The 13657-nt window shown below is 34.8% G+C and overlaps 1 protein-coding gene across 13 annotated transcripts in view; it reads left to right on the top strand.

The window, feature by feature from the left end:
- The window catches only part of LOC109409918 (sodium-dependent neutral amino acid transporter B(0)AT3), a 159360-nt gene that overhangs the window by 127020 nt on the left and 18683 nt on the right, over positions 1 to 13657 (top strand). For all 13 annotated transcript variants that reach the window (XR_009998588.1, XM_029875198.2, XM_029875197.2 and 10 more), the window contains 4 exons: positions 4847 to 5048; positions 5218 to 5377; positions 5451 to 5613; positions 6384 to 6584. Coding sequence is in view for 12 of the 13 variants with exons in the window: in XM_029875198.2 (XP_029731058.1) it covers positions 4847 to 5048; positions 5218 to 5377; positions 5451 to 5613; positions 6384 to 6584 (726 nt within the window). In the remaining variant the exon portion in view is untranslated. The remainder of the gene's footprint in view (positions 1 to 4846; positions 5049 to 5217; positions 5378 to 5450; positions 5614 to 6383; positions 6585 to 13657) is intronic.

The following is a 13657-nucleotide window of genomic DNA, read 5'->3' as shown; positions in this document are numbered from 1 at the left end:
TACATACTGACGTCTTACTCTACTCACTCTCTATCGTCCTTGTTTTCAACGGTTGAAACAAATATCAATCGTTGTTGCTCGTTTGACGTCTACTCACTACCAACATCAAGCCGCAGTGAAACGCAACCTGATTAGCATTTGGCGATTATTTTTTCGTAACGATGAATATAATAGCAATATGTTACAAATGATATGTCTGTTTGTCTGTACTAAAGCAATCTCATCAAATCACTGAGGTGTAAAAATATACAGTAGGATAGGTCAACGTTATATGAGAAAATTATCGCATTAACCCCGGAGAAAGTTTTTTCAATCCTCTTTTCCAATTGGCAATTTCGCTTGCTTGCATTTTTTGTCAAATTTTACATGAATTTTGTTACCTATGATAATAAAATATAGCCTAAAGTGTGAAGAAAAAACTATGTCGAAGACCGTAAAGCAGGGCTGTCCAACATACGGCCCTCGGAATCGATGAATGAAACTTGGCCCAAGGATTGAAATATTTGAAGATATTTCATATTTAAATAAAATTTAATATTAAAAATAAACTCGAAATAGGTAGAGTGTTTTGTTAAAATTTTTCAAAGATTAAAAAATTTAAATACATAAATTTAAAAATTTTAAACTTGAAAGGTACAGCCAAATTTGAAGCAGAATTTCAGCAAAATTTACTGAATTTCAGAAAAACGTTGCTGCTGAACAGCAGAGTTTACTGCACGAATCAGGAAAGTTTGCTGAATTTCAGCAAATTGTTTGCTGCAACCTGCAGTTCGGCAAAATTCAGAAAAAAGTATTCAGCGTGATTTTTGCAAAAAATCAAGAATTCTTACTCACATTTTTATGACCCAAATGATGTCAGTGTTGTGATTTGCCGTGAGAACGGGTAATCGGATGTACACAATTTCACCGTTGCATTCGTGCTTTCGAAATTTGATGTCGAAATTTAATGTCAGGCCCGTCGACTGGTATGGAGTATCACTTGTGGCCCGCGGCCACGAAAGGTTGGGCAGGCCTACCGTAAAGTCATCTGTGATTGTGAAAGACGTTATATCCTAGCGTGTAATTATCGTCTTGATGTTGATCGGTCTTCAGTGATAGTGAAGGTGCTCAAGCAGTCAACTGAAAATTCTGATATTTTTCAGCCCAGTCTATACGTTTAACGTAACGTCGGAATATGTTCAATTAATAAATTTCCCAATTTTATTTAAATTATTGCTTTTCTAAATAAGGTATTCTCAGGATTCAGTAACAGTTCGCATTACGTCGACGGAAAGATCATGCTTCGGAATGATGGCCCTAGCACAGAAACTAGCTAAACAAACAATAGAAGAAGATTCCAAAAACCGGGACCGAATTCTAAACCACCCGATAGGTAGGAGATTGTCCACATCACGAGGGTTTCAAACCGAACGGACTCAATAAATACCAAAACTTACGTATGACATTTTTAAGTTAGGCAAGGCCATCTTAACTAGGAAACCTTGATCGATTGAACCCTTGAAAAGGCCCCATACAGATCGAAACGTCGGAAAAAATCATAAACTAGTGTTTTCGATTCCCCCAAAAGGCTGAACCAACATTCTGAAGCAAAATCCTCCCAGTCGTATCCCAACCAAGGAAAGATCATGAGTACATGTTCGACGAGAAAGGCACTATCACCACTAGGTGGATTAATCTGGGTTTTTGTCTGTAGTTCTTCCAGAATTGCACAAAAAATTACTGGAATTCCTCTTGAATCAATCTCGGATGATTTTTTTAGACATTCCTGAGGATTATCTGAAGGAATCCCTCGAAAAACACCTGGTGATACCTTTTGAGATTCATAGAAGAATGGATTATCTGGATGGATTCCTGGATAAAAATTCCTGAAGCAATTTCTGAGTTTTCTCTAGAGGAATGGTTTGATAAATCAGGCCAAACATTTCAATAGGTCCTATCTGCATTTGAGAGGCTCTCTTTGTTCACTTTCTCTTTCAATTATTGCAATGTAATGGTACACTTTTCAACTATTTTTGCAGTAAACATCAAAAGACGATTGTTTTGACCATCGTTCAATGCAAGGAGACAATCATAATACAAATAAACAGCTGAGATATTAATGAAAGAGAAGGAAACCAAAGAGAGCCTCTCTTCTGCAGATAGGACCTTTAGACATGTTTGGCCTGAAATGTCTCGAAGAATACCTAAGAACTTTCTCAATATACAATCTTAATTTCTAGAAAAAAAAAACAACATGGAAAACTTCTGTAGAAAATCTGTAAATAACTCCAATGAAAATTTGCTTAAGAAATTTCTGGAAGGATTCCTGAAGAAATTCATGGAGGAACTCTTGAAGGAATATCTTTAAAATATCATCAGATACTGCAAACAAAAATACTGGTGAAATTATTGAAGAAATCTCTCAATAAATTTCTTAGGGATCCCTTGAGTATTTTCTGAAGTAATCCCTGGATGAAATCCATGAGATACCTCTGGTGGAGTTTTTCTGGGGGCAAGACACTGTGCAATCCGGAGCAATTCTGAGTTACTCTTTTTGCTCGAATCCATTCAGAAACATCTATCAAATGCGGAAAATAGGGCAAGACTGCTCGTTTTTCTCTGGTACCAGACAATACTGAGAATACCCAGAGTAATTCAGATGATTCGTGAGCATCATTCTGCAAAAAGTTTTTCTCTTGGTGTATCTGCCTTGTCCCTAGGAATTCTTAGAAAAATTCTCATGCAATTGCTGAAGGAATTAGAACTCAAACAAGAAAACAGAAAATTTCTGAAGTAAATCTTGTAGAAATAAAAACGAATCATGGAGGCATTTCTTAGAGAAGTACTGCAAAAATTTCTGAAAAAAAAAACATTTTGGAGCAGTGAATCAAAATTCAACCATCGCGCAACAATAATGACAATGTCGCAACCTGTATTTGTTGCGACAAAACAATCCATGTGACATAAGTTTGTCCCAACTTGAAAATAATGGGATTAACATCGTACACCAAGAGTTTTGAGATTTTTAAGCCTTGCATTGCGATTTTCGAACGGTAGCTTCGAGTCGACAAACACTGCAACTCTGGTGAAGCTCTATCATCAAACAGTTTCGACTTTGGGCTAGTAATAATTGATTATTCACGAGTTGAAAAGTACGCAACAAATTCAGCTTCCGTTTTGTCTGCAACAAAAAATTTCGAGATTATGTCATTATCTGTTACCAGTAGGGATAAAGACTAATCGTCGCACCTTCTTTGTTGCTTGTTTTGTGCCTCTTTGGTCTGACAATTCTCTTCACTGTTTTGGAGAGACGAACCAGCCAAGGGCTGAAAGTCTCTTTAATAAAGACAAATCAGTAACAAATTTTGAAAACGACGTATAATCAATGGTGTAGCATTGATTATACGTCGTTTTCAAAATTTGTTACTGAAATCAATCAATAATCTTTTTGAGGATTTTTTGAAAAAATACCCCAAACTGGAGAATTTTGCGTAGTATAATTTCATGAAAAAATTCCATGGAGTAAATTCTGGAGTAATATCTGCAGGAACAGCTGAGAGAGACATTTCTGAAGTATTTCCGGAAAAATATCTGAAAGAATCGCAGAGGACAAATTTGAATAAAACTTAAATAATCACTGGAGGAAATTCTGGAGAAACCCCTGGATACACTTTTAGAAGAATAGCTTCAGAATGGTCTAGATAAATTTCTAAATAAATGCCTGAGCGAATCCTACAAGTCATACCTGAAGGTGATGGAACTTTTTGACGAATCCCAACAAGAAAGAATCTCAGAATGTCTGTAAAGTAAATTCTTTTAAATCTGCATATTTTAAAGAAATATTGGGAGGAATTTCTGAAGAATTTCTTGAGAAATTACTTGAAAAATTTCTGGAGAAAGTCCATAGAATACTCAGGAAATTTAAATAATATCCCTAGAGGATTTTTTTTAGAAATTTTTGAAAACAAAAATACATGAAGATGCACAAACTTCTATAGCAATCTTTGAAGGAATTTCCTACAAAATTCCTAAGGAAATCCCACTAGGAATACCTGAAGATTTTTTTAAGAAACTCGTGGACTGGTTTCAAGATAATCCTTTTGAGAAATTTATTGAGAAACTCGCGAAAAAGACCAAAGTAAAATTCCTAAAAAAAATTCTGAAAGAATCTCTGGAAAAATCCCTGGAGAAACTTCCACAGATAAATAAGAGCAGGAATGCACTTAGCCTGGAGGAATCTATAGATGAATTCTTGCTGAAATCGTTCTAGAAAATCCTGCAATAATCATCCTTTATTTGAAAATTTTGGAAACATTTCGATAAATCCCAAAACAATCCCTAAAAGAATTTCTGGCAATAATTGTCGAAAAAATAATAATACATAGGAAGGAATACACGCGAAATTTTTTTTTCGGTTGGATCTCTAGAATACCCAGGTAAACAATAAGCATTTGAATAAGCCGTATTTTCATTTAATATCTGCATTCGGCCTGCTTACTATGCCGTATCATGGCAGTTTGACTGCTAAACTGCCCCATATTGACAATTCAAACGCTACTTAAAATCTGACAGCAGTTTCGTAACATTTCAAATGCACGAAAAGTGAGAAAAAAGAAGAGAAAGGGAAGCCGTAAAATGGGCAGGGGAAATATTTTGTTTTTATTTTTTAAAAATTTTAAAACTCGCCATACAAAATAAAACAGCATTGCGAACGGCCTAAATATGTTTAATAAATACTGAATAACTCATAAAACTTAGATAATTTTTGGAAATAAACGCTACTTGTGAGTGATAAAAACTTATATGCTTACTAAACATGTTGTATTTTTTTAATAATCATTTGTTAATCCTAAATCTCATCCCACAGGCCGCCGAGGGAACCGGTCTCGCCTTCATCGTGTTCACCCAGGCCATCGTCCAGCTGCCCGGAGCGCCCTTCTGGGCCGTCCTGTTCTTCACGATGCTCCTCTCGCTGGGACTGGGTTCGCAAATTGGCATCCTCGAGGGTATGCTCTGTACGATATTCGACATCGATATCTTTAAGCGGATCAGAAAACCTTACGTCACAGGTGGGTACTAGGACTTGGTACAACAATGTTGAAAACGGTTCGGTTGGTGACTCAAACCTACCTACCACACAACATGAGGATTAGGGCGCTGATCTGTGTGTAACGTGTTCTTTTTTTTTTTTTTTTTTGTTTGCTTTTTTGCTCTTTCTCTACCTGCTGCCGAAAATAGGAGTCGTGTGTCTATTTTGCTTCACGGTGGGATTAGTTTTCACCACCGGAGCGGGAGAATATTGGCTCAAGATGTTCGATTCGTTCGCCGGAACGATCGGTCTGGTTGTGGTGGCCCTCATGGAAACTATTGCCGTTATCTACATCTACGGACACAAGAAGTAAGGATTATCGCATGTGTGAAATAGCTGGAGCAGTTGATTGAATGAAGTTTTTTTTTTTTTCATTTTGCAGATTCACGGAGGACATCTATCAAATGACTGGAATCCGACCTGGACCCTATTGGCAGCTGACCTGGAGGTATATAGGACCGGTCATCATGTTCTTAATCCTGCTCTCTTCGGTGCTGAGTATGGTACTGAAAAGCCCTACCTACTCGGCGTGGAATGGTGAACTGGTAAGAATCTTTTAATGGTGAACCACTTTGAAGCTGGAACTACTGATATTTGAAACTGTTTTGTTAGATTTTGTTTATTATACTTTATTATATGTATTTCAGTTCATTTTATATCATTGCATTTTTGTTTCATGTCTTTTCAATATATTTTATTTATTTTTATTGTCAAATATTATTCATTTTATTTTATTGTATTTTTCTTTCTACTTCTTTGTTCTGATTCTTCTTTGTTCGATTAATTTCTTTGTTTGATTAAGGACTAGGTATTTGGAGTACATAGCTCAAACTTTCTGGAGCATCGTTTTTTAGAACCGTTGAACGGATTTGGATGAAAATGCATCACGCTAATTGTTCAGTGGTTGTCAACAGCGTGATGCATTTTAATGCAAATCTGTTCAACGGTTCTAAAAAACGGTGCTCTAAAAATTTTGAGCAATGTACTCCAAATACCTTGTCCTTAATTTCATTTCATTTTAATTATCTTTTTTTATATTTTTTAAATATTTTCCATTTTGCTTGATCTTGTTATGTTTTGTTTTATTGTTTTTTGTTTTATATATATATTTTAATAAAAAAAATCCATTCTCTATCAGAGTGGCTTTGGATATTTTTGCAAATTTATCTAATTAATTTACCAGATCTGTTGTGAAGTTTCAAATTGTTTGTTAAGAGTTTCAATGTCCATCTAATACAACTCGAGTTACAGTTCAGAATGTCTGGATTTTTCTGGATTTCAAGTTAACCATTTTTCAAAATTTTCCATTCCGCAGGGCATCACCGAGAACAAATCCTACCCGGACTGGGTGATGGCCATCGCGCTGGCCATGATCGTTGCCTCTGTGCTTCCGATGCCGCTGGTGTTCCTGCTGCGACGGTTCCAGATCCTCAAAGTGGATCTCGACATCCACCAGGGCTCGATTCGACGAAACGAAACGACGGCATCCACCAAGGAGATGATTGACGAGGACGATGTGAGTAGGGAGGGCAAAGTAGTGATTTTTTTTTTTCGAGGAAGACATTTACGGTGGTAATCGTCTTGGCTCCTTACCGGGGAGAGTTTCCTCCCGATGTCAACTGGGAGGCAAACATTTCCTGGAAGCTAGGCGATTGCAACGTCACTCGTACACAATACACACAAATATCAGTTCGTTTCCTTTCTATACTTGTTTGGATTTGTTTGGTTGATTTCGACGGAAAGTTGTTTTCGGTTTTATTTGTTCCGTATTTTTCTTTCCATTTATAGGTCTACGGTTATATAGCTCTACATATAGGATTTTCTTTCTCGACCATCCAGTACAAGCATTAATCCTAAGGATTATTTTGTCAAGTTCTCTCTTGCGTGGTCAATCATGTATGAAGTTATTTTTGTGATTGCTGATGACGGGACATTGTTGCGGTGGGTTATTGCTGTTTTATTCAATTTCGATAAAGTGTTTCGGAAAGTTTATGCCACCGCGGTGGCACCGTGAGCAGTAGGTGATAATGGCGTCGTAATAGATTTCCGCAGTAAAACATTAACGAGTTGGATGTGAGGATTAATGTGGTAATTGTTTATTTTTATTCCTGCAGACTTTTTGCGTCGATGGTGTATCAATGTTAACCCTGTGATGATTTTCACACCACGATGGCGTAATGTACGTTCAGCGTGCCTATCTGGGTCATATCGAGCCCAACATTCTACTAGGGTTAATCATATCTGACGTAATGATTCCGAATATCGAACACCATTTGACCGACTGCCGTTTGGCCGAAAAAGGATTGATGAACTCAAGTGATCATGCTACTGTTCCCTACAACAGAAGGAAAAATGTCTGATGAATATTATCAGTTTCAATGACAACAAATATCTTATGAGCTAAACTAGAAAGTATAGCCCACTGTTACAAGAAGGAAACATTTCCGATGATTGTATCAGCAATGTCAAAATGTTCTTCTAGAAAAAACAACATATGTTCAAGGGAAAACTATTTTCTTATTTTTTTTTAAATCACTTTAGAGCACATCGCAGGGAATCTAGAGTTTGACCACACTACAGAATCATTTTCATCATATTTCGGCTGAACGGCATTTGGCCAAACGACCCATTCAGCCAGATTACACTCGGCCTGAAGATTTCGGGTGGGTTGCTAGAGAAAGTCTGAACTCAATCCCGTACAAGATTTTTGGTGTAAGTTCTGGAGGTATTGCTGGAAAAATGTTTATAAAATGTTCCCCAGAGTTTTCAGAAAAATGCATTCCGGACAGAATATCTAAATATCTAAATATCTAAATATCTAAATATCTAAATATCTAAATATCTAAATATCTAAATATCTAAATATCTAAATATCTAAATATCTAAATATCTAAATATCTAAATATCTAAATATCTAAATATCTAAATATCTAAATATCTAAATATCTAAATATCTAAATATCTAAATATCTAAATATCTAAATATCTAAATATCTAAATATCTAAATATCTAAATATCTAAATATCTAAATATCTAAATATCTAAATATCTAAATATCTAAATATCTAAATATCTAAATATCTAAATATCTAAATATCTAAATATCTAAATATCTAAATATCTAAATATCTAAATATCTAAATATCTAAATATCTAAATATCTAAATATCTAAATATCTAAATATCTAAATATCTAAATATCTAAATATCTAAATATCTAAATATCTAAATATCTAAATATCTAAATATCTAAATATCTAAATATCTAAATATCTAAATATCTAAATATCTAAATATCTAAATATCTAAATATCTAAATATCTAAATATCTAAATATCTAAGTCCTTAGATTCTAAACTAAACAATATTTTGGGTTAAAATTCTGAGGAAAGAAAAAAAGATTCGGATATAAATTCTAGCACATTTCCCAAATGGATGACTCCTGGGATGCTGAAAGGTATTGCTGAAACGCATTGTTCGAGTTTCATACAGAAATTCTCAAGTTTGGCGCTCTGAATCTCAGTGCTTCTAGTGCACAGCCTGATTTCAAATTTTAACTGTACGCTCTTAATAACTTGAAAATTAACTTGTTAAAAAATTGTTTATTTTATGCCAGATTTTTCAAGTTATCCTCTCATTTCGATCAAGCAAACCACTCATTTTGACAAAAAATCGAAATATTTTGGAATAATTCCGTAACTTCAATATTAAGACCAAATGTTCTCCTGCAAAGTGGACCAGTCTAACAAAACACTCATTTTTTCTGAACAAACCGTTTGGTTGAAACATTTTGTTTACATCGGAAATTACCTATTTTTCTTGACATGGGAATTTTAGTTTCAAAAGTTTCAGTTCCAGTTCAAAAAGTGATTTAATGTGGTAGAAACAGTTTACTTCGAAAGAAATTGCATACCTTCAGGTGTTTAATGGTCAATTTCAATTCACCATTTATCAGCCGAAATCATTAGTTGTAAGAAGTTGATGCGTTTGTCGTGTTCAAAATATCAATATTTTCACTAATTAAGGTAATAGGTAATTATATATTCTAACCGATGTTCAATTGTATGCTGATCCATTTTGCATCAAAGGGGCATTTTCTTTTTTCGGGTTTTTTAATGTTATCTAACAACATGTTTAAACTTAAAAAAAAAAACTTTTTAAAATTCTGTCCAGTAGTTCCATTAAGATCCACTCGGAGCTGGTTTTGTAGAAATTTCGTCAATTTTTGAATTGCTACAAATGCTATTTGCAAAAATTGTTTTAAAGTGATCAATTTGACCCCGGGTTACAGTACTGTAAATAAAAACAAAACTAAAATTAGAAATTTAAAAAAAATCATTGAACGTTGCTGCACTTAAAGACGAATCAAGGCAAACATATATAGGGTAGACTGGGTAGACTTAGGTAACGTGTTTGTAACTTTAAGAAAAACACTTAATTAGATTCGTTTTTTAAACAGAAAGTCGGTAAATATCTATTCTATTGCATACAAAAAAACCGGGACATTAAGTAATTATTTTCAAAACGGTGGTTATTTGAGGTCTTGTGATGCACTTTACAAAAATGGGTGTCACTTGGTCCCAGGGGATGGCACATGATTCATTTAAGGACAAACGTCTTAATCCCAGCTCAATATTGCACCAGAATCTCAGAAGCACAAATCTCAAGAAGTAAACTTCTAATGATAGCGAAGTTTTTAGTTGGTTCTTGCTCACTCGTAATAAGCTTAAAGAGACGGAGTGCTGGTTTAATTTTTAAAGAGAATCGTGTGCTTGAAATCGTGAGAAGGTGCGAAAGTCAGCCATTGTGGTGGCCATCTTGAGATTCCAACTAGTCTGTCCTTAAAGAGAAGATAACCTCAGATTTGGTTGCAACTGTGATGGAATGTAACTTGAAAATGGCTTTTTCAGTCTCGACAAAATTCAAATACCGTTATTTAATCTTGTCCAACGTTTCGGTCGTATAAAGGACCTTGATCAGGACTCTGAAACTGGTTATTTATTTTATTTGATGGTTTTCACAAGAATATTATTGAAAACCCAATAAATAAAATAAATAACAATTTTTAGAGCCCCTGATGAAGGTCCCATATGCGACCGAAACGTAGGACAATATTAAATAGCAGTACTTGAATTTTGTCGAGACTGAAAAAGCCATTGATGACAGCAGGGTGTTTCAAAATGTATAAATAATGTCAAAATGCAAATTGGGAAAACTTGATCCTGTTCATGATATAAACTAAGACTTAAATAATCTAGCCTAGCACATCATATTATTTACAATCTATAACTCTAAGAAATTGATTTGATTGATTTGTCTTTATTAAAGAGACTTTCAGCATCTCTAAGAAATTACAAACTTACGAATGGAGTTTATTTTTCATATACATAAAGTATGTGTGCAATCCTCGAGGAATCAAGTCTCTCCGCACAGAAAACCAGATGTAACACTTAGAACAAACACAGACAAACAGACGTATCAATGCTAATAACACTGTGCATTAGAAACCGTTAAGTGAGTGGCGATAGTGAGCAAACGTCAAACAGGAGCAAAAGCGATGCGATGCGATGCGAACTACAGATAATTTGAATCAACTGTCAAAAGTGAATTAAGTGAAGTAAGTAAAGAAAGACGTAAATAAATAAATAAATAAATAAACAGAACGTCTATTTGTGGAACAAATTAAAAAAAAACATCGTCACTATAATGTAATTGCCCAATGCTAAATGATTTGTGTTTGGCCAGGCCATCCTCGTGGAAGGAGATAGTGAGCAAACGTCAAGCAGGAGGAAAAGCGATGCCAGCGCTGCAAGTTGTCAATCGACCATCTATCGACCACCTATATTAAAATCAACCGTTAAAAAGGTGATCGATGGAAGCAAGCTGAGTGTGACGTCTGTTTCTACGTGCTCCCCGTAATATTTATCACCGACAATTTTGATAAATTATTTTGATAGTATTATATCAAAGCTATAAACTATGTAAATTTGTGCCAGTTTGGTAGAATTTTCACAAAATAATTGAGGTTTTTTTGGATTGGATCAAAAGAATTCTGACACGGATTGAAAATTAACAATAAATCTTTCTATTATTATTATTATTTATTAAAGAGGTTTTAACTTGGGTCATTCGCCTCTAGACACCTTTTATGATATACTAAATTTTTCGGATTTTTTTATGAGAATTGCGTAAAGCCAGGTCTTTACCAAGAATCTTTTATTTGATAGTATCTCATAAAAGCTCCAGATGTTTCAGAAAACTGTTTCAAAACTAGATTTTCTAGGATTTTTTTCTGGTCCAACGTTGATGATCGCTTCTGGTCTCCCTCAGACATAGAATAAATAGTGTCTTCAAATATACTTGTTCTCTTGGATTCTGACTCATTCTGAATTGAATTTTTAAGAAATTTGTCATAAGTTTTTCAAGGCTTCATGTGAATTCGGAGATTCTCCAGAAACCCTCTGAGAGCTCTTTTGCTAAAGATTGTAAAGAAGATCCAAAGTCTGAAATGAGAATTCATCAAAAAATTCTCCTGAGAAAAGAATGAGAAACTTTCAGCAATTCATTCAGGGATCAAGCAATATTTTCTTCCGCAATTTTCCTTAAGATGTTTCCTCGTGAAGTTCCTCCAGGTTCTCTTCATTTTCATCAGATGTAAGGATGTAAGGACATATGATTCTATTATTCAAAAAATTATCTCAGATGAACATATATCAAGGAATCTATGAAAGGATTTGTAAATTAGTAACCCGTCATCTCAAGAATTTCCTCGAAATAGTATCGACTTGACCTTCAATGAATTTCTATAAAATTTCTCCAAAATGTCCTAACGTTTTTCCAGGAACTCCTCACGTTATTCATCCAGGAGTTTCTAAGTTTCCCGAACTATTCCTTCAGGAGTTTCTCCAAAAGTTTCTTAAAGAGTTTCTCCGCGAATTTCCTGCTCTTCAGGAAATCTTTCCAATCTTCCAAATCCTTTAAGTCAACTTGTAAGGTTTCCTACAAATGTTTTTTCTCGAGCTTCTCACGGATTTCCAGACCAGAGATTCATCCAGATTTTTTTCTTGAATTTTCTAAAAAACGTTATTAATTATATTTCTCCAAGATGTCGTTTCATAATTTTCTTTGGGAATACCTTTTCTTCCTTCACGACTTCCTCTAGCAAGTATTTCTTCAGGACTTGAACTAATAGGCGCCGTTAAAGCTTTCAGATTTTTTGAAACACTTATTCAACTGGGAATACTTTAAGGAGTTTCTTAAGAATTCCTCCTTCCTTCCTTTAGAATTCTTCTCTGCTGCAGTAGTAGTTCTTTCATCAATTGCTCCAGCAGTTTACCGAGAAATTTCTTTAGAAGTTTCTTTACATAGATTTTTCCAAGAATTACTTTAAAAATTCTTGAAGGAACTTTCTCCGGTAATATTTTCTGAAAATTCAGCCAAGGAATTCTTTCTTGAGAAAAAACAAAATGAGAAACACATGACGAAATTTAAAAAAAAATAAGAGCATCCAAAAGATTTCCCTGAAGCAATGGAAAGCAATTCCCGGTAAAACTTTAGCAGAAACTCCTGATAAATGCATGAGGAACTCCTAGAAAAAAAATCCTGAAGAAGTTTCTCGGAAATTTGTTAAGTGAACTTCTTGTAAAATATCCCAAGGGACATCTAGATAAATTCCAGAATGCATTCATGAAAAAAATCCAGAAGAAAAATCCTGCAGAATTTCGATTACGAACACCGTTAGGAATTTATGCAGGAACTTCTGGAGACATCCATGCCTAATTTACTTGGCAGATTTCTGAAGTTAATTCTGGGATATTGGGATTCTGGGATTGAAGAACAATTCGTGGAAGAATTTTTAGACGAACTGTTGGAAAATTTTCTAAAGTAACTCTTGTAGCAATTGTTGGACAACTTCCTTCAGGAATGATTAAAAAAAATTCTGAAGAAACTCCTAGAGGTATTCCTGCAGGAACTTACAACCCGTTATCCCTTAACCCTTTGGAGCCGGAGGGGTCAATATGACCCCGGCGATGAAACAGAGCATAACAAACGTATTCGAGGCCAGCGAGGTTGCGGCAGCAGAGGTGAAACTATCAGGCTCCAAAGGGTTAAAGAAACCCAGAGAAAAATTCCTAAAGGAATCCTAAAGGAATCATATGAAGGAACACCGGAATCAATATCCTAAAATATCTTAAAATAACTTAAAAATTAATTTAGGAGGAGTTCCTAAATTAATCTCGGGAGGAATATTATGAAGAAATCCCTAACTGAATCCCCAGAAGAGGAATCTCTAAAAGAAACTCAATAGAAATTTAGGTAAATATAATTGGAGAAAATCTGATAGAAATTCCTAAAGGATATCTGGAAGAAATTTATTAAGGAATCCCCGGAGAAAACTTAGGTAGAATCGTTTCCCTGTCCCTGATAGATTCTTAAGAATGATCCGTGGAAAAATCCCGGAAGGAATCTCAGAAGGAATTCCACAAATAAATCCCAAATGAAAACCCAGGAAAAATCCTTGAAAGAATCCCTGAATGAATCTCGGGAGGAATATCTGAAGGAAAACTGAGAAGAATCAATGGAAGGAA

Source organism: Aedes albopictus, chromosome 3, assembly GCF_035046485.1.
Source record: "Aedes albopictus strain Foshan chromosome 3, AalbF5, whole genome shotgun sequence".
Lineage (NCBI taxonomy): Eukaryota > Metazoa > Arthropoda > Insecta > Diptera > Culicidae > Aedes > Aedes albopictus.
The sequence above is the reverse complement of the archived record's forward strand: the minus strand, read 5'-3'. Positions and strand labels throughout refer to the sequence as shown.